This window comes from Phoenix dactylifera, unplaced genomic scaffold, assembly GCF_009389715.1.
Source record: "Phoenix dactylifera cultivar Barhee BC4 unplaced genomic scaffold, palm_55x_up_171113_PBpolish2nd_filt_p 001953F, whole genome shotgun sequence".
Classification (NCBI taxonomy): Eukaryota; Viridiplantae; Streptophyta; class Magnoliopsida; order Arecales; family Arecaceae; genus Phoenix; species Phoenix dactylifera.
The window spans coordinates 1-26,118 of NW_024069236.1; the positions used below are offsets into that span (position 1 = coordinate 1).

General features: G+C 41.9%; 1 protein-coding gene and 1 long non-coding RNA gene across 4 annotated transcripts; both read right to left on the reverse strand.

The window, feature by feature from the left end:
- Positions 1 to 2,001: 2,001 nt before the first annotated feature.
- LOC120109249 (E3 ubiquitin-protein ligase At3g02290-like) lies at positions 2,002 to 24,714 on the reverse strand. Of its 3 annotated transcripts, none has more exons than XM_039123003.1 (5): positions 23,729 to 24,714; positions 22,808 to 23,601; positions 22,283 to 22,715; positions 21,932 to 22,041; positions 2,002 to 2,208 (listed from the first exon to the last, which is right to left on the reverse strand). In XM_039123003.1, the coding sequence occupies exons 3-5, from the start codon at positions 22,704 to 22,706 to the stop codon at positions 2,128 to 2,130; spliced, it is 615 nt and encodes a 204-aa protein (XP_038978931.1). In that variant the 5' UTR covers positions 22,707 to 22,715; positions 22,808 to 23,601; positions 23,729 to 24,714; the 3' UTR covers positions 2,002 to 2,127. The 3 variants fall into 3 exon arrangements, with proteins under 3 accessions (XP_038978931.1, XP_038978928.1, XP_038978930.1); XM_039123000.1 differs by having other exon boundaries at positions 23,480 to 23,601; positions 23,729 to 24,696; XM_039123002.1 differs by lacking the exon at positions 23,729 to 24,714 and having other exon boundaries at positions 23,460 to 23,597.
- On the reverse strand, positions 8,196 to 10,169 carry LOC120109250. The gene is made up of 2 exons (XR_005510210.1): positions 9,356 to 10,169; positions 8,196 to 8,387 (listed from the first exon to the last, which is right to left on the reverse strand). It is a non-coding gene; the product is annotated as an uncharacterized LOC120109250 (long non-coding RNA).
- Positions 24,715 to 26,118: the final 1,404 nt, after the last annotated feature.

Sequence of the window (26,118 nt, forward strand, 5' to 3'; positions counted from 1 at the left end):
ATTGAGGTTGACCATGAGACGATCGTGGTGTTTGTGATTATATTTAAATAGATTTAAACTTTTAGCCTGACGAGGATATGAGGGCTTAAATAGGGGGAGTATGTAAGGATCCAGCATGCATGTGTTTAGTCCCACATTGGTTATTCGCTCGATAGATCTTGGATACTTATACAGGGTCAAGGAACCCAAATAATACCTTATGGCTGGCTATTTTGGGCGAGGTCTGGATTTTTACAGGTGTTGCTTTGCCAGCTCGGCAAACAAGACCATGCCATTTAGCATCAAACACCAAGCATGTAAAGAAAATAAATTGATTAGTTTCTTGCCGGTCCATGTATAAATTATAGACATACCCACATATGAGAAGAGAGTAATAGCAGAAAGTAGGAGAAGCATCATAATTGAGAGTTTAATGCATGCCATCTCTTGTAAGCTTGTTTTGAAGATGGAGGTCCAGCATGTATTTATATACCTGATATGATTTTATGTTCTTAGTCCTAACACTAATGGATATTTAATGTGCTATGTCCGAGGGCACAAAAAATTTGACAATTCATCTTGGAAATTCAATGTGAATAGTGATGGCTAAGATAAAGCATCAAGTTTCCTCAATGAGATGAGTGGTGGATTTTTCCAAATCTAACTGTATTGGTATATGATGTTGTGAAAGATTCTGGTATCATCTTAGATAATCTTTAGAAAGCAAAATCGGACATCTTCTTCATTCTTCTTGAATGCAGCAGCTATAGTGGACTTTGGTGGAGGGTTGACTGCGTGCCGTATGATTTCATGTTTGATTACGGTATTATCTCAAATTATTTTTAGAAAGCAAAATCAACCTTATCTTTGTCTAGGGCAATTTAGTTCATTTGAGAAACATTTTTCTTGAATGGAATTACAAAATTAATGCTCCTCTGTATTTATATATGTTAGAGGTTTAACATGTAATGCCTCATGTATTTGCATCTGATTGATCCGATGAAGTTTACATTTAGCATCTGATGTTTGCATGAGCTTGCAATTTATCATCTGGGCCCATAGTTGGCTCTACTTTCTCTCTTTGGCACGACATGTACTGCATGGGATATCCCTCGTTTGGAGGATTACCCCATATTTTGGTACATGTAATGTGGATTGTACTAGTCAGCCAAGTTCTTATTTGAAATAGACCGCATAGCCGATCATTTTTCAGTCTCATTTGATGGCTAGCGACTTCAGCTATAGATTGAAAATGAGTCATAAAGTACACACGTACCACTCTAGAAATAGGTTTGATCTATTATTCGGTTTCAACCTTAGTTTAACTGAAGCTCGTAACATGCTTATTTTTTTCCAATCGTGGCCAGATGAAATTATTAGATGGACTAGGTGCATCATGGATTTAGGATGAAGTGAATCTATCTAAGATGATTTCATCCTAGTTCTATGATGTATCCGATCCACCTAATAATTTCTCCATGGCCCAGGCCTAGGCCTCACTTGTAGTTTTCTTTTTGGGCCTAGACAATCAATTTCAAGCACCATTCCAGAATTTTATTCTCACAAATCAATCTAATTGATTGATATTATGCCATGTTAAGCTTTGAGTAATTTAAATATAAACTACAATTTTATATGCATATAATTTTGAAATAAAAAGAAAAATACATGTTACAAGTTTATTTCTGGCATCTCTATGGAATAATCTTGGCTCCACCGGCAACTAATAATGGTGATCATAGTACATGGCCATATTTAGATCCTTTATTTAGATAAATGTTTCATATATTACTGATATTTAATTAGCTTAAGCTTTTGAAGGCCAATTCAACAAGATATTTGAGACCCATCCTATAGGTGGAGGGTACAATCTTCGAAAAGGTTGCAGCAGTTGCACTTGGGTGGCAGCTTCTCATTGTCAACGTCTTCACGACGGAGTAGTTGCATGGCGCGGTGCCCATGCTAATTTGCACCTCCCAAAACAAGGCTATATGTTTTTTGTGGCATCAAACAATAAAATACACATACTACCAAGGGAATAAATGAGTTAGTTTCTAGGCTTATAGTTAGTCCACACACATAAATACACATACTACCAAGGGAATGAAATAAATACCAGATAGCAGGAGAAGCATTACAACTGAGAGTTTAGTGCATGCCATGCCTTCTTCCAGCTTCTACCAAGGTCTGGGAGATATGGAGGTATGGCTGGCGTTTATAGAGCAGGGCCTGAAATGAATTCATGGCTTAGAAGGAGGAATGCATCCTGCGCAAGATTAGAATTTAATATTTTGATCTTATAGTTCTTTCATGGAAAATTTCAATATCATGTTAAACTATCTTTGGTGGGCTTACAATAAAATTATCATCTCCATTTCTCTGTTATGGCTTGTCATTTCTCTTCATTTGAAAAACAAGGAGGAGCAAAAACAAGGAGTTAGATAAGAAATTTAAGAGGATGTTCAAGATGATGAAGAGCATAAAGCAAAGCTTTCGACTGGAAGTTTCCATCTTCTTCCCAAATTCTCTTACTGAAGATCGAAGGGGAAACATGGAATGGCTTACAACCCAAAATCAAATATTATACTCAGTATATTTCCGCTTACAACCCAAAATCTAATATTATACTCAGTATAATGCTGTTCTTGCATGAAATATTGGGTTTATTTATGCAAAAATCTCCTCGACCACATCATGATATCCTTCCACATGTGCAAGTCAAGGAGAAGATATTGTGTCAATCCATCTCCAAAAGCATTATCTTCCGCTTGGCTTCATTATCTGTCACGGCCCCGAGCCCGTGCCCGGAGCGCGGCAGATGCCGCACGCCCGCGCGGCGGGCCGCACGGGCGCGCAAGGCACTGGAACATATCAAAGCTAGCACAAGTGCTTAAAAATTGCTTAAGCATTATATATATATCATATATATACAAAATAATCTTGCAAAGTTCCAAAATTTGCATATATCAACGTAGTTCAAATATTTTAACTTGACTAATCAAAATTCTAATTTTAGCAAAAACTCCCAAAATCTATCGCACTCCCCAATACCGTGCGATCAAACTTCTAGATCTGAAAAACAAATAAAATAGGATAATGAGCTACGCTAGCCCAGTAAGCAACATAATACCCCAGAGTGGGGTCAAAGCATATCAGGTAATTAATCAAAACACAAAATAATGATTGAAAATTAAAAAACAGATAAATACATTTTTTTCTTTTCAAAACTCATCATCATTTTCACAAAAACTCTGATACAGAAATCCCAGCATATGTAGGTTATGGCCACGAAACTCAGTGGCATGGGTCACACAAAGTGCCAAACACCACTATTATTATACACCGGTGGGTACGGTGTCCAAACACCACTATTATGAAACACCGGTGGTACGGTGTCCAAACACTACTATTCTAATCACCAGTAGTATGGTGTCGAAACCAGTCTCTTACAGATACAAGTAGACAGGGCCAACGAATAATCTCCATTGGCGGGGCCAGATCATAGCCATGCTGAGAATACATATATGTATACAAAATAGATTTTTCAACATTTGCCTAGTCATATTTTTCAGATTTCATAACATATAACATAAATTTCAAATGATATTTAATATGCATGACCCATTTTGATAGGTAAAAAATATATCTCAAAATTCAATCACTAATAATTATTTTATCAAATACTTTGAAAAATACACTTTGAGGTATTAAATTACTTACCTTTTCTTGCTTAAATCCTACTTCAAACAAACAGATCAGGTGCATCTGTTTAGATATAATAAATTTCTTTGTTAATTTCAGGGCGAAGCAAAATCTAAAATACTATTGGACACGGCCCCATAGGGCCCCATACAACTGAACTGAGCCCAAGTTGGGCCCATAATGGGTACGGCCCAAATAGGGTCCAACAAGGCTGAAGTGGGCCCAAGTTGGGCCCACAAAGGGGTACGACCCAAACTAGGCCCAACATGGTTGAACTGGGCCCAAGTTGGGCCCCCAATGAACAAAGCCCCAAGTTTGGCCTAGTTCGGCCCACGATGGGTCTTCTTTCTTTTCTTTCTTCTTTTTCTTTTCTTTTCTCTTTCTCTTTCCTTTCTCTTTTCTTCCTCTTTTTCTTTTCTCTTTCTTTCTTCCTATTTCTTCCCAAACCTTCCCTGGCCTGTTCCCCTCTCTCTTTTTTCTTCTTCTTCTTCTTTTCTTTTCCCGAAGCATCCTCTTTCCCTTATTTTTCTTCTCCCTATAGCTCCCCCCCTCTCTTTTCGTCTACTCCTCTCTTCTTCCTTTTTCTTTCCTAAAGCATCCTCCTTCCTCCTCTCTTCTCTTCTTCCTCTCACCTTCCCACTCTTCTCCCGTGAGCACAAAAGGAGGAAGATCCCAAGCCAGAGCTTGGGAGGTGTGATGGAGCTCTTCGGAGGGCCGACGTTGTGGCTGGCGGCGCTTGCGGCGGCCCTTTCTTCTCCCATAGAGGAGAGACGCACCAGGAGAAGCTGCGGCGTCGTGGGATGCCCATGGCCAGGCCTACGGCCACTCCCCGCGACGGTCGCGGTGCTCACGGCCAGGGTCAGCGGCACCGGTGATGCTCGCGGCCGCACACAGTGAGCCTCCGCTTCCCTCTTCCCCTCTTTCTTTCTTTCTCTATTATTCTCAGAAAACCGGGAGGGAAGAAGGCTACGGGAAAAAAGAAACGAAGGGCTCACCTAGTTCTGGGGAGGAGTTCGCGTGCACCTTCTCCGGCAACACCGACGGGGAGCCAAGATCCAGCAGCTTCCGAATTTGGGAGGGAGTGTACAGGGAGGAAGGCATAGGGGCTAGAATGGTGAGGTTTAGAGGGCTTTTAGGCGGTTGTAACCGCATTAACACCCGGCAGGCGTACCTCCCTCTCTTCCCCCCGAAGTAATAGATAGTGGCTTCCAGATGGGCTGCCGACTTTGGCCCAGGTCAGCCCATCTAGGGCCCAATCGTCACATTCTCCCCTCCTTTTAAAAATTTCGTCCTCAAAATTTAACATACCTTAGTTTTCAAAAAGGTCTGAATATTTTTTCCTTCATCTCGTCCTCCAGTTCCCACGTAGGCTCTCATGTCAATCACATAAGCCCTCAGCATATTCTCCAAGATTTGAATGGTTCTTTCCGACTGATTATCAGTCTAAGGGTGGAAAGCTATGCTAAAGCTGAGAGTGGTCCCCAAAGCTTTATGCAGACTGTCCCAAAAGTGAGATACACACCGCGAGTCCCTATCGAAATAATGGATATGGGTATTCCATGCAACCTCACTATCTGCTCAATATAGAGCTCCGCAAACTTTTCTAGTGTCATTCCCACTTTGAATGCCATAGGTATGCCGACTTAGTCGATCTGTCTACAATCACCCATATAACATCATAACCCTTAGGAGTACGAGGCAACCTAGAGACGAAATCCATTGTAATGTGTCCCCACTTCCATTCAGGAATTGAAAGGGGACGCAACAATCCTATCGGTCTCTGGTGCTCTGCCTTAACTTGCAAATAAAGCAAATACCGAGCTACAAACTGTACAATTTCTCTCTTCATGTTATTCCACCAGAATATATTTTTCAAATCCTTATACATTTTAGTACTTCTAGGATGTACTGTAAATTTAGTATTATGAGCTTCTCTCATAATTTCTCTTTTTAAATCAGAGTCATTTAGAATACAAATTTTGTTTCTGAATCTCAATGATCCATCCTCATGAAGTTTGAACTCTGACTAAGAACCGGTCTCAATATCACTTCTTAATCTTTTGCAACTGAGGGTCATCTGCTTGAGCAATCCTGATCCTCTTTATTAAGGTAGGTTGGACACAGATTTGCCACATGCACATCAAGATCATGCCAACATGCCCCGATTTCTGCTCTCCTCAAATCTTTCAAGATTTCCTTCTGAGAGGTGAGTAGAGCAGTAATACTACGAGAAGCTTTTCCGCTCAGTGCATTTACCACAACATTAGCTTTTTCCCGAAGGTGAGTAGAGCAGCAATACTACTAGAAGCTTTTCTGCTCAGTGCATCTACTACAACATTAGCTTTTTCCGGAGATGAGTAGAGCAGCAATACTACCAGAAGTTTTTCTGCCCAACGTATCTACCACAACATTAGCTTTTTCCCGGAGAGTAGTGTATAGACAAGTCATAATTTTTTTTTTTAACCATCTTTCCTGTCTCATGTTGAGTTCCTTCTAAGTAAAGAGGTATTTTAGACTTTTGTGATTCGTATACACCTTACAAGATTCATCAATTCGGGGCAGAGGATATTTATTCTTTATTATTATCTTGTCCAATTCTCAATAATCGATATACATCCTGCATACTCCCATCCTTCTTTTTTCTTCACAAACAGGACAAGGGCTCCCCATGGAGATACACTAGGCTGGATAAACTTCTTGTCCAGAAATTCTTGTAGCTAGATCTTTAAATCCCTTAGCTCGGCAGGGGCCATTCAATAAGGAGCTTTGGAAATAGGTCCTATTCCTGGCGCGAGATCGATAGTGAATTCGACCTCTCGATTAGGGGGTAATCCTGGTAATCCATCTTGGAAAAACATCCGAGTATTCCCTAACTACTGGAATATCTTCCAGTTTGGTCTCCTTTCAGGTATCCATTACACAGCCTAAATAAGTCTCACACCCCTTTCTTAATGCCTTCATGGCTTTCAGGGCAAAAATAAAATGCAATGATGAATTACATTGCAGGGGTGCATCGCCTTGGAAGAAGAACTTTGGTTCTTCAGGTATCTAGAATATCTCTCTTTTACTGTAGCAGTGAATATGGGTGTGGTATTGAGACATCCATCCCATTCCTAAAATGATGTCAAAGTCTTGCATGTCAAGTTGTATAAGATTTGTCACTAGCTCTCCTACCCCTATTTGAATTATGCAATTGTTGTACCTAATGTCAACAATTATTGTTTTCTGTAGAAGGTGTAGGAACATGCAATGCAATGGTTCTTCTAGTTTCTCAGGTATGCAGTTTAATTATATAGAAAAACTAACTGAAATAGAGGAATGCATAGAGCCAGAATCGAACAAAATAGAGGCATCAACCAAGCTGACTGGTAATGTACATATCACCACCCGGTCATTGGCACTGGCATCTTGGTGGGTCAGTGCAAAACTCGAGCATTGCTTCTTGGCCTCTGGTCACCAGGTACAGGAGGTCTGGGCTCATGCCTCCTCTTGTTCGGGCAATCACGTGCCAGATGTCTAGTCCGTCCACAACTATAACATGCCCCTGCTCTCTTCGGATAGGGCCCACTATGGGATTTGCCCACTATGGGATTTGCCAGAATAAGTGCGAGCCCTGGGCTTCTTCTGAATCGGAGTGCCCCTGAAATCCCCTGGCCTGCCACACTGATTTCTAGCTGGTCTAGATCTCATCAGGTCAGCCGTTTCTCTATCGAATCTTTTCAATTCAGCCTCCATTTTCAAGGCTCTGTCCAAAATATCCCTATAGCTGGTAATTAACTGTGAAGATGTCCAGGACCTGATCCCATATCTAAGCTCTTGTTCGAACCGGTAGGCTCTACTCGTATCGTCCTCCATGAACTGGGGGCATAATTGGCCCAGCTCATTGAACCTATTGGCGTAAACCAAGACAGTCATATGCTCAGACTAAGTCAGCGATAAAAACTCATTATGCTTTATTTGCCTAACTGAGTCCGAAAAGTACTGAGCATAAAATACCCTCTTAAAATCTCTCCAGGCCATTCCGTTGACCTCATATGCTGTCTCCATAACAGACCACCAAAACTTAGCATTCCTCCTTAGCATAGAGATAGCTAGTTTGACTTTTACCTCCTCGAAATAATGACTGAGAATTAAATCACAAATAAGCATATTTTTTTTTCTTTTCAAAACTTATCATCATTTTCACAAAAACTCTGATACAGAAATCACAGCATATGCAGGCTACGGCCACAAAACCCAGTAGCATAGGTCGCACAAAGTGCCAAACACCACTATTATTATATACCGGTAGTACGGTGTCCAAACACCACTATTATTAAACACCGGTGGTACGGTATCCTAACACCACTATTATAATCACCGATGGTACGATATCGAAACCGATCTCTCACAGATACAAGTCGACAGGGCCAACGAATAATCCCCATTGGTGGGGCCAGATCATAGCCATGCTGAAAATACATACATGTATACAAAATAGATTTTTCATCATTCGCCCAATCATATTTTCCATATTTCATAACATATAACATAAATTTCAAATGATATTTAACAAGCATGACCCATTTTGCTAGGTACAAAATATATCTCAAAATTCAATCACTAATAATTATTTTATCAAATACTTTGAAAAATACACTTTGAGGTATTAAATTACTCACCTTTCCTCGCTTAAATCTCACTTCAAACAAACAGATCAAGTGCACCTGTTTAGATATAATAAATTTCTTTGTTAATTTTAGGGCAAAGTAAAATCTAAAATACTATTGGACGCGGCCCAATAGGGCTCCACACGACTGAACTGAGCCCAAGTTGGGCCCTTAATAGGTACGGCTCAAAATAAGATAGGATCCTACAAGGCTGAAGTGGGCCCAAGTTGGGCCTACAAAGGGGTACAGCCTAAACTGGGCCCAACATGGTTGAATTGGGCCCAAGTTGGGCCCGCAATGAACAAAGCCCAAGTTTGGCCCAGTTCGGCCCACGATTCTTTCTTTTCTTTTCTTTTCTTTTCTTTCTTCTTTTTCTTTTCTTTTCTTTTCTCTTTTCTTTTTTTTTTCTTTCTCTTTCCTTTCTATGTTCTTCCTCTTTTTCTTTTCCCTTTCTTTCCTTCTTCTTGCTTCTTCCCGAAGCTTCCCTGGCCTGTTCCCCTCTCTCTCTTTTTTTTTTCTTCTTCTTCTTTTCTTCTTCCCGAAGCATCCTCTTTCCCTTCTTTTTCTTCTCCCCGTAGCTCTCCCCCTCTCTTTTCGTCTCCTCCTCCTCTCTTTCTTTCCCGAAGCATCCTCCTTCCTCCTCTCTTCTCTTCTTCCTCTCACCTTCCCACTCTTCTCCCGTGAGGACAAAAGGAGGAAGATCCCAAGCCGGAGCTTGGGAGGAGAGGCGATGGAGCTCTTGGGAGGGCCGGCGTCGTGGCCGGCGGCGCTTGCGGCGGCCCTTTCTTCTTCCACAGAGGAGAGACGCACCGGGAGAAGCCGGCGGCGTCGTGGGATGCCCATGGCCAAGCCTACGGCCGCTCCCCGCGACGGTCGCGGTGCTCACGGCCGGGGTCAGCGGCGCCGGCGACGCTCGCGGCCGCACACTGAGCCTCCGCTTCCCTCTTTCCCTCTTTCTTTCTTTCTCTGTTATTCTGAGAAAACCGGGAGGGAAGAAGGCTACGGGAAAAAAAGAAGGGGCTCACCTAGTTCCGGGGAGGAGTTCGCGTGCACCTTCTCCGGCGACACCGACGGGGGGCCAAGATGCGGCAGCTTCCGAATTTGGAAGGGAGTGTACAGGGAGGATGGAAGGCATAGGGGCTAGAATGGCGACGTTTAGAGGGCTTTTAGGCGGTTGTAACACCCGGCAGGCGTACCTCCCTTTCTAACCCCGAAGTAATAGATAGTGGCTTCCAGATGGGCTGCCGATTTTGGCCCAGGTCAGCCCATCTGGAGCCCAATCGTCACATCATCTAAATTAGGATAAGGTGTCGAGGTACATTCAGATGCTGGAGCATGAAACCGATAATCTCAAATATTTAGAGTAACAAGGAGTAAGTGCAGCAGTGAGATGCAAAAAAGGCTTTGAGGTGCACAGAGAACACTAGGTAGAAGTTTCTAGTTACCATGCTTCGACAATAAAGATTGGCTTGGTTTTTCACTCAAATCATGACAACTAAGAAAGTTGTTGAATAATATGGTGTCATCAACAAGTTGCGGACATTTGCCAAGCAAAGGACATGAAAAATAATTTGGGCTTGACTGACAAAGGTAGGAGAGAAGGCAATCCTATATCGAGGTACAAAATTTGAATAACCTGGCTGTTTAATTAGTATCAACCACTCAGTCAAATCCTATGCAAGCTTTTTAATTTTGGAAAGCTTCCACTGTAACATAACTCTCAATTGTCAAGTAATGTACTGAAGTATTTTCATAAAATCTAATAATTACCTTTCAAAAATAATAACATCTGATAATTTTATATTTAATGATAATTTTATTTATCTTATCTTTTTATAATTATATTTAAGGGTTTTCTGCATGTATACCCTCCAATATATACAAAATTGTATGAATATCCTCATAAAGTTGCTATATATATGTATGCCTTTATAAAAGACTTATTTTGCTTGTATGCTCTTCTTTTTTTTTTAATACATGTACCCATACCATCTAATGCTGTTAAAAAATAAACAATTTTAATTTAAAATGATTGAAATATCCTTATAAGTAGACACGCAAACAAAACTTTATAAGGATACACATGTAAATGCAACTTTGCAAGTGTAATCATGCAATTATGCATATTTAGGAGGGTATACACTTAAAAAATCTAATAAAAAATAATCAAAATTCAATGAGGATAATTTAGTTGTTTTTAATAAAAAAAGATAGCAAAAAAAGATTAATATTATTATGTCACACGATCTTTTGTTAATATCAACTCTTATAGAATGAATTATACTCCTTTTACAAAATTCTTGCCTCCAAAACAAACAATAACTCAATATCTACAAATAACTAAAAATATTTTACTAATTAAAGCATCTATAATAACTTTAAATTTGATATGCTTTAATCATTTAAAAATAATGAAGAATATATAGATATCATAGATTCAATAATAATAATTATAACAAAATCAAATAGAGAATAACATTACCAATATGATCACCTAATATTTCAATTTAATCGAGCCATGATCTTAAAAAAGAAAATTGACAATGTGGTTCAATTTTTTTTTAACTTGTCGACCCAACGGAATCATAAAAGACTTAGCAAGTTCCAACCAAGTTTTGATTTTTTTTAATAAATTTTTTGAATATGTACTTTTCTAAATATCAGAAATTGCATGGATATCCTCATAAAGTTACTATTTGCATGTATACCCTTATAACTTTTTTTCGCAAATCTATCTATAATTTTTTTTCAGTCATTTTCATTTTAAGCTATTTATTTTTTAACGACATTAGAGGATATGGATACATATGTAAAAAAGAAAAAAAAAAAGAACAAACATGCAAATAGCAATTTTATGAAAATATTTATGTAATTTTATATATGTATGAATGCATACACATAAAAAAAAAAAAAAAACTGTATATCTAAACATTCTTTTAAACTAGCACTAGTGCTTCAATGTTGGATGCCGACTACATTAGTTATACACCAGCAGCCTAGTACGCACTACTTTATTTTTTTTTATTTCAATAAATAGATGAGAGGCAGATATTTTTTGCAATTGAATAAAAGAAAAATCCATTGGCAAGTGACAAGTGATGTCAATGGATTGTGTCCCACAGTATTGTAGCAAAGACTTTAGATGGCATCTCTAGAATCGTTTTTGATTTTTAATTAAAAAGTGAATGTAAATGTGCTAGGTCGTATCAGTTTTTTAACCTAGATTGACTGGAATCCATGGACTACAATATGATATCAAGGGCATTTTAGCTTAAAGGGCAAAGAAGACGGAGATCAAAAAACCAACTTGAGGAATACTTTATCGCGTGGGGAATCAAAATCCCACTGGACGCGCTACCCAGGCCTATGCACACGTGTACATGCCATCTGTTAGCTAGGGCAACCACTCGCACGTAGTTTGCACACGTGCGGTAACTCCTTCTATGGGCATCAAAATCTTGTCCATTGCAATCCTCGATCTAACGGCAGCTACAAATTGTTGGGTGGCATCACCCATGGATCCACAGCTTTGATAATGCCGTTCTCTTTGCCGCATGCTGGTAGGTAGAACGAAGTTAGGATAGAGAGTAGAAATAGATTTTGGTTGTAAAAGCAACTTTTCTTAAGATCTGGAGATAATGAAGTAGGTGTCTTTCAATCCATCTTGATCCCTAAAAGTTCTAGATTGTGAATTATACATGATTTATCTTCCAAACAAGTTCAGAAAATTTGGCTTTTTTTGAGGAAAAAAAAGATAGATATTTGCTCTACTTTTATGATAATGTAGGTCAGTCCATCTTTTTTTTCGTATTTTATAATAATTAATATTTCTTAAGGAAATATTCGAATCAATCCCTGTAGGCTCTTAATTTGCATATGCTAACTTCACCTAATTTCCAAATCTCTAATATACCATACACTCTTAGATGTCTCTCTAACTTACTCTAAAATTCCTCTCTTTTATAAATGGTGGGTCCTCTTCTCCCCCATGCTGTCTCAATTAGGGTTTCATTTAGACCCTACAATTTTTCTCTACTCAAGAGCTAACCCCTTTCTTACTCCACAAAAATCTGCAAGCTACCATCTTCTTTATCTTAGTTGTTGGCTTCGAACACGTTTTTTCTCTTAATCCTCTTCTCCATCCTCTTTGCTTTTGCTAATTTTTAATTCTTTGTCTCTGCATTTACTAATTGAAATCTTAAATTCTTTTCCATCTTCTTTATAGAGAAAAGAAACTCAACCCACTATTTCATATTCATGGTTCCTCCTTCCCACATCTATATTATAGGAAAATTTGATGGTGGTGCTTTGTTAGTAGAATTTCTTAAAAAAAGGCAAGGTTAACTTTTTTCAATTTTTTGGAAAAAAATATCGAATCGGTAGGATTAGGTTAGACAAGGTTTGATGGGCAGCATTGGGTGTCGTCGGATCAAATCTGTTTGTCAGATCAATAATATCATGTCGATTTGGTTAGATCGAACGATTAGAATAGCTTTGATGATAGATAAAATGATGAACATAGCTTTTAAATGGGAAGAAAGGTGTAGGGAATTTAAAGGAAAATAAGAAAATTAGGAAAAATTTATTAAGATATGTAGAATTTCTGGATGATGGTAAACATGGTGAGTAGGAATGCAATAAAAAAATTATGTATTACGACAATTGGAGGTGTCTGCATTGAGCAGGTTGCAAAAGGCATCCCTTCTTTAGCCTTCATCATCTCCTCCTCTTGGAATCACTTAGGATCATTTGTCTGTAAGTGCAACAAGTGATGACACAATATGCCTCCACCTCGTTTCTTGTCATGATTCCCTGTAATAAACTTGTTCCCTCATTCTCTCTCCATGAAACATGTGTCCCTAAAAGCACCACTCTCTCATACACCCCCCCTTGCACCAAATCCCAAATCCTAGTAAAGATAAGTGAGAGATGTTCTCTCTAACAACCCCTCCCCCTCCATGATGCAAAAAAATGGCATGCATTGGCTTAACTTATATATTTTATGTTTGGCATTGAAACTAGTCGCTAATAACTTGTTTAACTCTAAAAATATTCTCTAGATCTAGCCTTACTCACACCAATGCTGCTCATTTCTTGATCTATTTCCCCACCCTCATGATCTTAGCCCTTCCATATCACCAATCCAAGAGTAGAGAAGATTAGCCTACCTTCTTCATACACTTAGCACTCTCATTATCCTTAGATTGTAATCTCTCTCTCTCTCTCTCTCTCTCTCTCTCTCTCTCTCTCTCTCTCTCCCCGTTTTAGACCTCCACCCTATCTCTTCATCCAAACCCTTAAGAAAACACAAAAAGAGAAAACATTCTTTATCCCCTTCTGTCCCCTTCTCGGCCATTAAGAGACCACCACCTCATATCAATCCTAACCACTAAATCCAAGCAGACCTGGCCCTAACCCTTGAACCAAGCCATCCCATCCTAAGCCTTAGAACTCAAAGAAATATAACAAACAAGGTGTTTCCCTTTTTCTTGAAATGAGATGGAAAATGAGAACAAGTCTACGATTGGGTTGGTTAATTGCATAAGCATGCCACCGCTTGTCTTCAGAATGAAAAAGAGAAGTAGATGGGCTTGATTGCCTTGAGCTTCTAGGACTTTTAATTGTCGAAATGTGACGCTGGAGCATTTATGATTGACCTAGTGGGTGAGGGTTGAACTGAATGCAGGTACCTATCATATGGGCCACGAATCTCAACTGTATGGGTTGCAAGTCCTAATTGCCAAAGTGGTATTTTCGGCTTTGGGAGAAAGTAATCCGCCCCTGCTTCTTTTTCAACTACCATCTTCCTTGTATCGTATGTGTCGTAGTTGGGTTTCTACCTTGCCATAATCAGTTACACCGACAAACCCTTTCTCCTTCGAGTTTTCAGTTCAAGTTCAACACCTTCTCGACATCAAAATGCTACCTAAGTTATTGAAGATTAAACAATGAATGTGAGGAAGAGAGTTGGAGAGTCGACTTTAATGCACTTCTTCCTTCTTTTTCGTGTAATTACTCTAGAGAGCTTTTGGTTGGTGGAAAATCCCTTTAGCTTTCAATGGAGTCTCTCTTTCTTACACTATTACTGTTCCCTCAGGCTATTTAAGCCATTCCCAAAGAAAAATAGCAGTTAGACACATATTTCTAGCCGTTCTGCACATTCTGCAACTCCTGACAATGTTTTCATTGGGATCGGAGTCGACTCGCGCGATCTGGAGTCGACTCGCCTGTTGCAGGAGTCGACTCATGCTTTTCTGGAGACAGCTCGGCAACTGTTCTGGATTTGAATTAAAGTGCTGTCTTGACTTGGAGTCGACTCGACTGAACCTGGAGTCGACTCCCCAATGTCTAGAGCTGACCCGGCACTTTTGGAGACGACTCGTTCTAAGGAATCCAGAGATCTTTCTTTCAAGTTTGCTCACTCGAGTTGACTCGGATATTCTGGGAGTCGACTCGGCACTCAGAGCCCGAAATTCCGATCTTCTGTCTGTTGACCTGTGCTGTCTCGGAGTCGACTCGAACTGTCTCGGAGTCGACTCGGCTCTCAGAGACGAAAATACAGTCTTCTGTCTTTGGGGTTGCGCTGCCTCGGAGTCGACTCGAACTGTCTCGGAGTCGACTCGAACTGTCTCGGAGTCGACTCGCCTCTCAGAGACGAAAATACAGTCTTCTGTCTTTGGGGTTGCGCTGCCTTGGAGTCGACTCGGCAAGCATCGGAGTCGACTCGGCTCTCAGACATAGAAGTTGGCTCTCTGACTTTTAGCCTTGCATTTCTCTAGGAGTCGACTCTTGCTTCCTTAGGAGTCGACCTGCCAACCATCGGAGTCGACTCGAGTTCTTCGGGAGGCGACTCGGCTCTCAGAGTCCAAAATGGCTTCTCTGTCTTTCTGTCTGTTACTCCATGGAGTCGACTCGTACTATGCTGGAGTCGACTCGGCAAGCATCGGAGTCGACTCGAATTCTTCAGGAGTCGACTCGTTGACAGGTTCTGAGATGATTCTTTCTGTCCGGCTGTCTGTTCTCAGTCGGAGTCGACTCGTAATGTGCAGGAGTCGACTCGAGCTTGTGCCAGTGCTTCTGATACGCTTGGAGTCGACTCGTAATCTTCCGGAGTCGACTCGAGACTCAGACTTTGGTTCAAATTGAATTCCTTACTTATCCAAAGTGTATTGAACCAAAGCTAGAGACACTTAACCATAAATTTACAAATATTTGACTGAAACACTAGATTGAATTCATTAGTATAACATAAGATATACTCAAATGCTTTGAGCTCATCAAAATCAAATAGGGTTATAATCAATCACTCCACAAAGTTTACTGTAGGAGTAGGGTATGCACTTACATGGAATCTATCGACCTTGATAGATGAGAAGTGATCCTATGTGATTTATAAGACTGAGTTCTAAGACCTTGGCCATAGCAGTATATACAGTGGAGAAAGAGTTTTCCACTCTCGAACTCAAGTCGAGTAAATCTAGATATATGACAGACGACGGGGTTTGACGAGTTATCCATGACCTTCGGTCTGTAGGGATCCACGATAGAAGGACTGTATCATATGATAACTGCACTTAGAGGTTCATCATTCCATTCTACTGGATTGCCACTACATGCTGCTAGGTGTCACTGGTGGATGGTGAGACTCACAGGGACCATCTTGATGGTCGATGATCCCTGATGAATTGAGTTGAAATTGTTTCAACCCATTGAAAGAAGTTTTCAATGATATTGTGATAGAGATCGCAATATATCTCACTACCAGTCAGAATAAAATCTATGGGGTCACACACTTTAGAGGTATTGACCGATCCGATGGTTGAATTGTGATTAGGAATCACAAATAATCAATTTGATTGATAATTGGTTAACCCGCTAAGAGTTAGTGAGTTGAAGAAGAAATAATTGCAATCGGATTGTAATTTAATTTAATTAATTGGATTTAATTAATTGGACTTGATAATGAGTCCTACTTGGAGTAGGATCCTTGGAGTCGTAATTGGATTAGGATTTCAAATTAAATTAGAATCCTACTTGGAGTAGGATTTCTAAAGTCCTAATTGCGTTAGGGCTGAAATTTAATAAGTCCTAATTAGATTAGGATTTTCTTAAGTCCTAATTAATTTTAATTTAATTAATTAAAAGACTCCTAATTAGATTAGGATTGAAGTGTTCAATAGAGTCATGGTTCAATTAAATTCTAATTGGATTAGAATTTGGAGAAATTAAAATAGGTGTACATAATCCTATTTTGAATAGGATTGGACCCATCCTTTGGACCCAACCCTCCCTACTTGATTTGATCAACTAGGGGCCAACCAATTGGGAGAAGAGGGAGGGGCGTACGCCCTCCCTTGGCTGATGGCGTGAAGGCAAAAGGAGGGGCGTACGCCCCTCCTATTTTTAAATACAAGGAGATAAAGATGAGCTCCTAAAATTTAGGAGCTCATCTCTATCCACACGCCATTAAAAGCATGGGTTCAAAGGGGCTGCGAAAATTAGATGAAAAATCACCTCCTTCCAGCCGTGAACACCTCTTCTCCTCTCCTCCTTTGAGCCACAAGCAACAAGGAAAAAGAAGAGCCTTGGCAGCCCTCCTACTTCCTCCATTTGGTTCCAACGCGAAGAAAAATAGAAAGGCTGCGAAGGGCCTTCTGGATCCTCTTCATTGAACCTTCCTACTTCTTCCTCCTCTCAAAGCAATCAAAAGTTGATTCAAAGGAGAGGATCTCAGCCATCAAAAGACATCTCTGCAAGGGAGCTAGCACCCTGGGGAGATACGAAAGCTTCGATCGGTTCACTACTTCGTGTGGATACCTGTAGAGGCCGGACGCGTGTGCGGCTTCCATTGAACCTTCAACAAATCCACGTAAATCAGATTTGCGAAGATCATCTACCCACACAAGGTGAAGATCTGATCTTCTTAATGATTTAAAAATAGTTCATAAGAATTTAATCCTAATCTATCTATAAACAATGATTTAAAATACGTTCATGCGATGAACGGGATCTTGCATGCCTTTCCGCTGTGATCTGAAAAATTTTTAAAATTTTCTGCGGCATGTGACAGATCCTAACACCTCCAACTTCTCTCAGCTTAGGAGCAATTTGGACCTCGTTGAAGAGACAAGGAAGGTCGTCTGAGTCCGCATGGCGAGGTACCAACAGAAAGCAGCATAGTACCACAACTCCAGAGTAAAGGCCAAGCTTTTCAAAGTGGGAGACCTTGTCCTCAGAAAAACTGAAGCTTCTCAGCCTACCGAGCAGGAAAAGCTTGCCCCGAACTAGGAGGGGCTATACCGGATTGCTCGAGTCTAGCGGCTCAGAGCATACAAATTGGAGTCCCTCGAAGGGATCCTCATTCACCGAAGTTGGAACTCCGAAAATCTTCGAATATACTATCAGTAAAACCCTCAGGGGTCTTCGACGTTTGGGAACGCAACCAACACTACAGCTCTTTTTCTTTCGATCTACTTACAATTCTTCCTTAACTGTTTAATACTCTTTCTGATATTGGGATGCCTGTGAACTTCAGGATGCCCGATCGAGCTCGGATGCCCAACCACGCTCGGAAGCCCCAGCAAAGTTTGGGATACCTCGCCACGTTGACGTCGGGCTCGGACTCGATCTCCATCAAAGACCCTGACCAAGATCGGGATGCCCCGCTGAGTCGACAGCGAGCCCAAGCTCCCCTGACCTTAGGAAGCATCGCAGGGTCGACAGCGAGCCCAAGCTCCCTCGGCCTCGTGCATGATCCCCCGACTAAGGTTGGGATGCCCCGCTGAGTCGACAGCGAGCCCAAGCTCCCTCGACCTCGGCAAGCGTCACGGGGTCGATAGCGAGCCCAAGCTGCCTCGAGGCATGATCCTCCGACTAAGGTCGGGATACCCCGCTGAGTCGACAGCGAGCCCAAGCTCCCTCAACCTCGGCAAGCATCGCGAGGTCGACAGCGAACCCAAGCTCCCTCGGCCTCGTGCACGATCCTCCGACTAAGGTCGGGATGCCCCGCTGAGTCGACAGCGAGCCCAAGCTCCCTCAACCTCGGAAAGCATCGCGGGGTCGACAGCGAGCCCAAGCTCCCTCGGCCTCGTGCACGATCCTCCGACTAAGGTCGGGATGCTCCGCTGAGTTGACAGCGAGCCCAAGCTCCCTCGACTTTGGGAAGCGTCGCAGGATCGACAGCGAACAACGCCAAGTCAACCGCGAACCAAGTCTCCCTCGACCTCGCGACGACATCTCCACAACACTACGACGACATTCGGTGTCGTTCGACACCTCTCACCACAGTACGCCCCGATCTGGGTAAGGGCACCTTGTTGGTCCAACCATAGGCCAAAGGATGCCAATGCGGTCGACCTTGGCGCGGAGTCACTGCGAAATCACCTAGCTCGGCTCGAACAATCTGACCCGAGACACTTAGCTCCGATTGTTCGAGAGGCATATCCTACTCAGCGTCTGCATCTTTACAGAACGGTCAACAACGCCTCAACCAAGCTCGGGTCCCCTGACCAAGGTCGGGATGCTCTCCTGAATCGACCGCGAGCCGAGGTTCCCTCGACCTTGCGCATAATCTTCCGACCAAGCTCGGAAAGCTCCTTACCACCAATCTCCGACTCGACCTTCACCCACTCCAAACTCCTCCGGACAAAGGCCCGGCTATGTCCGAACGTTGACTTAGCCCGAGACGGCCTGCGACGACGACCTCGAGCTCTGCCCGATGATGCCCTGGCCGGGCTCGAAAATGCCAAGTCACTAGCCATGAGCTCAAGTTCTGCCTGATGGCACTTCGATAGAGTTCGAGATCAAAGAGCATAAAAGCTCCGACGATAGCCCAGCCTCGGCCTATGTTGTCATTGAGCCCAAGCTCGAAGCTTCAACAAGCTTCTTCTGGAAGCCGAACCCAAGAACTTGGCGAAATGTTTCCTGGAGGATAGGCCTAAAGGCTTAGCAGGACTTCTTCGAAGCCCGAGCACAAGGACTTGGCGAGTCCTCCTAAAGTCTAGGCCCAAAGCCTTAGCATAATTTCTCCAGAAGTGGAGTTCGAATACTTAGTGAGTTCTACTGAATTCTATCGGAGCCTAGGTCTAAAGACTTAGTCGAGCTCGAAGACTTAGTGAAATGCGCCAGACAAAAATCCAACTCAAGCAACCAAAATAAAAGTTTATCAACTATGCAAACAGAAGCAGGCACAAACACTCGGGGAGTCTGAAAAGAGGATATTTCATTAATAAAAGCCTGAGGGTTGAGTACAAAACTTGACCTTGAGGTCGACTCACCTGGCCGGACAGTGGCCGCAGAGGTCGTCCTCGTCTACAAAAGAACAAAGAAAAAGAACAGAAAATAGAGGCTAAGTCCTAAGGGGCAGCGGCTACTTCAGCACCGACCTCGGGGTCGTCCACAATGATCACTTGGGGGTCCTCGGCATAAACTGTTTCGGGACCATTCGTGGCGGCCTCGGACGGGGCTTCGCCAGTGGCCTCGGAAGCGCACCCGGTGGCTTCCGCGGAGGGAATCTCCCGCGCCGCCTACTCGGCTGGATCAACCTCGGCCTCAACAGCCTCCTGCTCTGCCCCGAGAATTGCAGGAGTGTCGCAGGTCCACTCGTCGGAACTTCCGGGCTCGCCCTCATCTTCGCCGAGCCCCATTCTGGGCCGGATGCCTTTGAGGTCGAGCTGAGGGCAGTACCGCTGCATTTGGCGGCGGAAGTTCTTGAAGCCGCAAAGGAATCCGTCCACGGCCTCTTCTTCCAATAAGCCGCGGAACTCTTCCGACTCCTGGAAGAGCTGCATCGCGTCTTGGGCCTCCTCCAGTGCCCTCCTCTCTCAAGCAGAGATGGGCATCGGGCCGTGCCGGGCCCGGCCCAGCCCAGGCCCACCGGGCCACAGACCAAACGGGCCGTGCCTGGCCCGGCCTGTTACTAAACGGGTCGCGCCCGCTTAACCTAAAGGCTAAGCCCGGCACGGCCCTAGGCCCGTGGGGTGGTGGGCCATGCCGGGCCCGGCACGGGCCGTGCATGGCACGGCCCATCTGTCCCAAAAAAATAGCCGTTATGGGTGGCCCATAACGGGTATTTTTTTGGCCCATAACGGCTATTTGTGGCTTTTTACCCATTTTTCCCGTCCCAACAGCCATAAAATGGCTAATTTGAGGGGTATTTGGGGGGGGGGGAATTGGATTTCTGGCCCGCGGGCCGTGCCGTGCTTGGCCCACGAATCGTGCCCGCCCAGGCCCTTATGGGCCGTGCCGGGCTCGGCCCGCGGGCCAGAAATTCTTAACCCAGCCCGGCCCCCTTTTATGAGTCGTACCTAGCACGGCCCGTTACTGTAGCACCCGCTTCGTGCCGGAACGTGCCGGGGCATGGGCGCCCGGCCCAATGCCCACCTCTACTCTCGAGCCTCAAGCTGCTCAATTTTGAGGCGAAAGATCCCCGTCTCATACTTGAGGCCGGCAACCTCGGAACGAGCTTCGGCCAAGCGCGCCTCGGAAATGACAAGGGACCATGCCATGAGCGACTGTTAGCAATTAATGCGCATGGCCTCCGCAGATCTTCGGCTTACTCAACAATTAATGCGCACGACCTCCGCAGAACTCAGGCCTACTCAAAATCTTAGGCTATCCACGGCAACCCATTGACTCACTCCTGCCTGCTCAATCATCTACGGCAACTCATTAATGCACGCGATCATGCGGAATCATGACGGTAACTCATCAATTCGCCCAGTCACGTCTCAGGTAACTCCGCACCTCCTTATAAAAGGGAACTTCTTTCCCTTAGAAAGGGTCCTTCCCCCCACTGATTTCCAAGGTCAATATACTGGCCATCCTCCTCCTAAGCTCTCTCTGACTTAAGCATCGGAGGGCCGGCGCCGGAAACCCCGGCCATCGGCTTTTTGCAGGTCCTCCGGAGGACACAGTACACCGACATGCCATGCCACACTTGTCGGAGCTCTTCCTTCTCAGCCAGTGGTTACCCCCGGGTCCAATTTCTAGCAACATATAGTATTATAATAAATTAATTCTCATTGATCAATCTCACTTCCTTGCAGCTCAACCTATGTTTTTTTTGATAATGAAAACAAACAACAAGCAAACTGAGTCAGTTGCACTGATTTAAGACGGAGAGAGTTCAATTACGTATAAAACATAGCCGCTAAATCGGGTTTATGGATTTTGAAAATTAAATGAGTTGGTATCATCACCTCTCGCAGAATTCCATCACCTGAGACATCATCAAAGTACTGATAAATTAAAAGAGCATGCAAGGACTAAGAAGATATTGAACCTCTACTGATCCTGAATGTGTTCTATCTATTCCATAATTTAGCAATAGGCTGAAGCAATAGGTAAACATATTAACAGATATAGTTAAAAAAGAAGGAAAATGATACAAGAATCAATCAGAGGAAAGAACTTTACGGCCATTAATTTAACAAACTTTGAACACTTTGCATGCAATTTCTGAGAATTCTAGAAAATAAATGAGAAACAAGTAAACATATTATATCCAGTATTACTGGCCTAAAACTGTCAATCAATGAACAAATATGAACAAATATATTACGTAAGAATATATATAGAGGAAAAAAAACATCATTAGATACCTTGCCACAAATTGGACAACTATCACTTCTTTCCATCCATTCATATATACAGCTCAGATAAAAATGATGAGAGCAATTTGTCACAATTTTTGGATTTTCAGGAGTATACTCTGTAAAATGAGAAGGAAAGTAAATAAATTAAAGAATCTACAAAGGAAAGATGACAAAAAAACTACAATTCCTCATCAAAGATCCATAAATTGAATAACATGAAGGGCTTTCCCATTAGAACTCATATTAAGGCATTTCAGACAACCTATTGAAGCAACACATTTTGTTTTTAGTTATAAAGAAAAAAGAAAAAAAAACCATAACAATATGATCATGAAAACAAAAGAGAAATCGGGTTACCATCAAGACATGTAGGGCAAACATCTTCATCCTCTGAATTCGCTATCACATAACCAGTACTATAAGCTTTTGCATATAGATTTTTCTCTGATTTAGAATGGCTAGGTTTTTCTTCCTCTTTTTCTACACTGTTCCGTTTTTTAATGGAACCTAAATGTTCCACTGCAGAGCTACTTCCTTTTCTTCGACGGGTCTGTGATTCTTCCTGTAAGTGGCTCGTAGACTTGTCCCTCCTTAAGACGAACCCATCACATTGGGAATGAGATAATCTAGGATCTGTATCATAAGGTGGAGGCTGAGGGACAAGGTGGTAGGTCTCAGACAATGAACTGTCAGCTGAAGTGGTTCCAATGCCTGTTGATGTCAATGGAGTTACTGCTCGAACAGGGGAAGCAACTGTCTGCACCTCCAATCTTCGAAACATTGCGCTATACTACAAGGGAAATGAAATTGAGTGAGAAAATAGTTACTGCCAAATGTATGGCAGAAAAGGAGAGAATTAGAAACAGGATTTACAAAGATAACCTTCAGAATATAGCTCTATGGAGAACTTATAATCTGCTTGACATGGAAAATGGATTCATAAAGTGTGGTACTCCCATATACTGACATTTACTGATGATGCCAAACCGGGTGGACCAATATAATATAATAGCAATGGCATTCCAAATATATCAGATTGCATAATTGACAAAGTATGCAGTTATAGTCCATCAACACAGCATTCATAATTTGCCTAGAGAGAAAGAGTCACATTTATCTGTAGACAAAATGTTACTAATTCGTTCACCATCAGTCAATAGCAATTAGCCCTTTGACCATACTGTTTTGCTTCGTTATTCATCTGTGTTTGACCTTCATATCATGCTGGAGACAATAATTAATGAAGGGTCAAAATGATTCAGAGAAGGCACCACGGATGGGAAGTAGAAACATCAACATGGAAAACACACAAGCATGTTCACAGACAAGAATTTCCCACATAAACACAGGTTTCTTTTAGGACTGATCGCAAAGAGACTGTAGATTCTACCAGCAGGTCAGCTATATATGACATCATATTTAGATAGGTGCACCATAATCAGAAATGGTCCAAATGGAAAATATGATTGGCACAAAGCTAAAATAAAAATTATGGGAAGTTGATGTATAATAAAACCTGAAATGTAAACAAAACCTGGGATTTTATAACGTTACCCCACCGAACAGCTGATGAAAGAAGTATCTTAAGCATTTGCAGTGCCTATACATGGGATTGCTTGGATGGGCATATTCTTCGAAATCCTCTGAACACGGACAACAGCAAAATGCTCCCATACCTATATTTTCCCGATATATCCAGAAAAAAAACACACAATATAAGGATCAAGCCCAACCAATTAAATAATTACATCAAATAAATAAAACGATTGCACTTGAAGCCAAATACTCAGGATCCTAAATTACCTCTTTAACAGCTTTTAGAGGAAGAGATAGAACTTCTAACTTCAGCAATTACTGTACAGAACCTTACACAGGAACACAAAATTTGTATGCTATTGTTTATACATCTATATTCAAACAAAAGCTGGAAGTTGATAGTGTAAACAAATAGATGTTTTAATAACATTCAGCACATGATGGGCCAGCTAACATCAAACCCATCAAATTATTGACAAGATGGTAGAGTGTCATCAGCTTCATCTTAGATGTGCCTCAGGAGTATGATCTTCTTTTGGGCCAACGAGTAAGATGAAAGAATTAGTTGGCTACATCAAAATAGGGATATATGCAAACAAACCAACCGTGCTTAGGATTCAGGCATAGAAATGAAAGAGAAATGAAGTAGATACTGATGTTTCACATGATATGACGAAGAACCACTTTTTGATAATGAAATGAGCACCGACAACAAATCAGAAATGTCAACCAAATCTCATCAGAATTCATCAACTTTTACTATTAAACTAAATATAGTACTTTCTTTGCAAGTATTGCCTAGAACATTCCCATCAATTATATTCTGAAAGATAATTAAGCTCAAAAATACTCTTAAAAGGTATAGAGGCATCAAGATGATTTGCACCACAATATTCCAGAGCTTCACTAATCTTCTGGACAACATTAAATTGTATCCACCTATATTCATCCTGAAAATACAAAAACACCATCATGATGTTTTCGTAACGAGGCTTAATCATGTAACACCTTAACCAATCTTGCATGTGCCAAATCATTTAACTTGTATGCTGCATGGGAGAGGGAATTGATTAATTAAACACTGGCTGAAAGGACCTGTTTACAAATCAGACACTCTTGGTATGCTACAAATTAGGCGATACTTACCTTTTAAACAAATTTTTATAGCTAGTAACTGATAAAGATAAAGAAACACTGGAAGTGAAAAAAACTTTGGATGATGAAGAAGAGCTCTTGCATTTATACCGTGTTTTATCTCATAACTACAGATTTTCCAAGACTTGGAAAATCTGTACTTATAAGAAAAAACATGTGTCTTGGAAAATCTGTAGTTATAAGAAAAAACATGGCATAAATGCAAGAGCTCTCCTCTATAATCCAAAGCTTTTTTCATTTCCAGTGCTCTCTTTTATCTAGCCAGACGGAACATCAAAGGGTTTTTTTTTACCCCTTCTAATCGAGCCATCTTTTGGTATTGGACAAATCAGAGGATGAACAGCTGAATGTGTTCCGCTTCCCTCCTCTAGTGGCTCCTATTTAATGCACCATTTTCCCATTAAGACCATAACGATTTTATTTATTTATTTATAATGTACCCATAAATATGTTGTGATGAATTGTTTTGTACATGCTTTAAACATGTTCCTGGTGATAATGATTTTTTTTTTTGGAAGAAGCCCACCATAACAAATTGGTGAGCATTGGCTGCTAAAGCCAACTACTTAGCATCATTTCTGGTCCTTAGACAAGCCACCTTCTTTCCAACTCAAACCAGCGGTCCTCTCTCTCTCTCTCTCTCTCTCTTCTGGAACCAAGAGATTCTGAAGCAGAGCACAGCTGGGTGGAGCTCCTGTCTGCCTTGAAAACCCGCCATAAATTCACTTAAAAACGACCAATAGTACCACCATCCCTTGATCCTGATTTTGTTTCACTTTTTCTGTTTCCATCGCCACCAACTCAGTGCTGTTAAAGCCACCTACTTAGCATCATTTCTGGTCCTTAGACAAGCCACCTTCCTTCCAACTCAAACCAGCAGTCCTCTCTCTCTCTCTCTCTTCTGGAACCAAGAGATTCTGAAGCAGAGCACAGCTGGGTGGAGCTCCTGTCTGCCTTGAAAACCCGCCATAAATTCACTTAAAAACGACCAATAGTACCACCATCCCTTTATCCTGATTTTGTTTCACTTTTTCTGTTTCCATCGCCACCAACTCAGTGCTGTTAAAGCCACCTACTTTTTGCCCAAAAAAAATGAGCCACCTACTTAGCATCATTTCTGGTCCTTAGACAAGCCACCTTCTTTCCAACTCAAACCAGCAGTCCTCTCTCTCTCTCTCTCTTCTGGGCCCAAGAGATTCTGAAGCAGAGCACAGCTGCGTGGAGCTCCTATCTGCCTTGAAAACCCGCCATAAATTCACTTAAAAACGACCAATAGTACCACCTTCCCTTTATCCTAATTTTGTTTCTCTTTTTCTGTTTCCATTACCACCAACTCAGTGCTGCTAAAGCCACCTACTTTGGCATCATTTCTGGTCCTTAGACAAGCCACCTTAATTTCCAACTCAAACCAGCAGTCCTCTCTCTCTCTCTCTCTCTCTCTCTCTCTCTCTCTCTCTCTCTCTCTTGTGGGCCCAAGAGATTTTTTTTTGGGTCTATTTTCC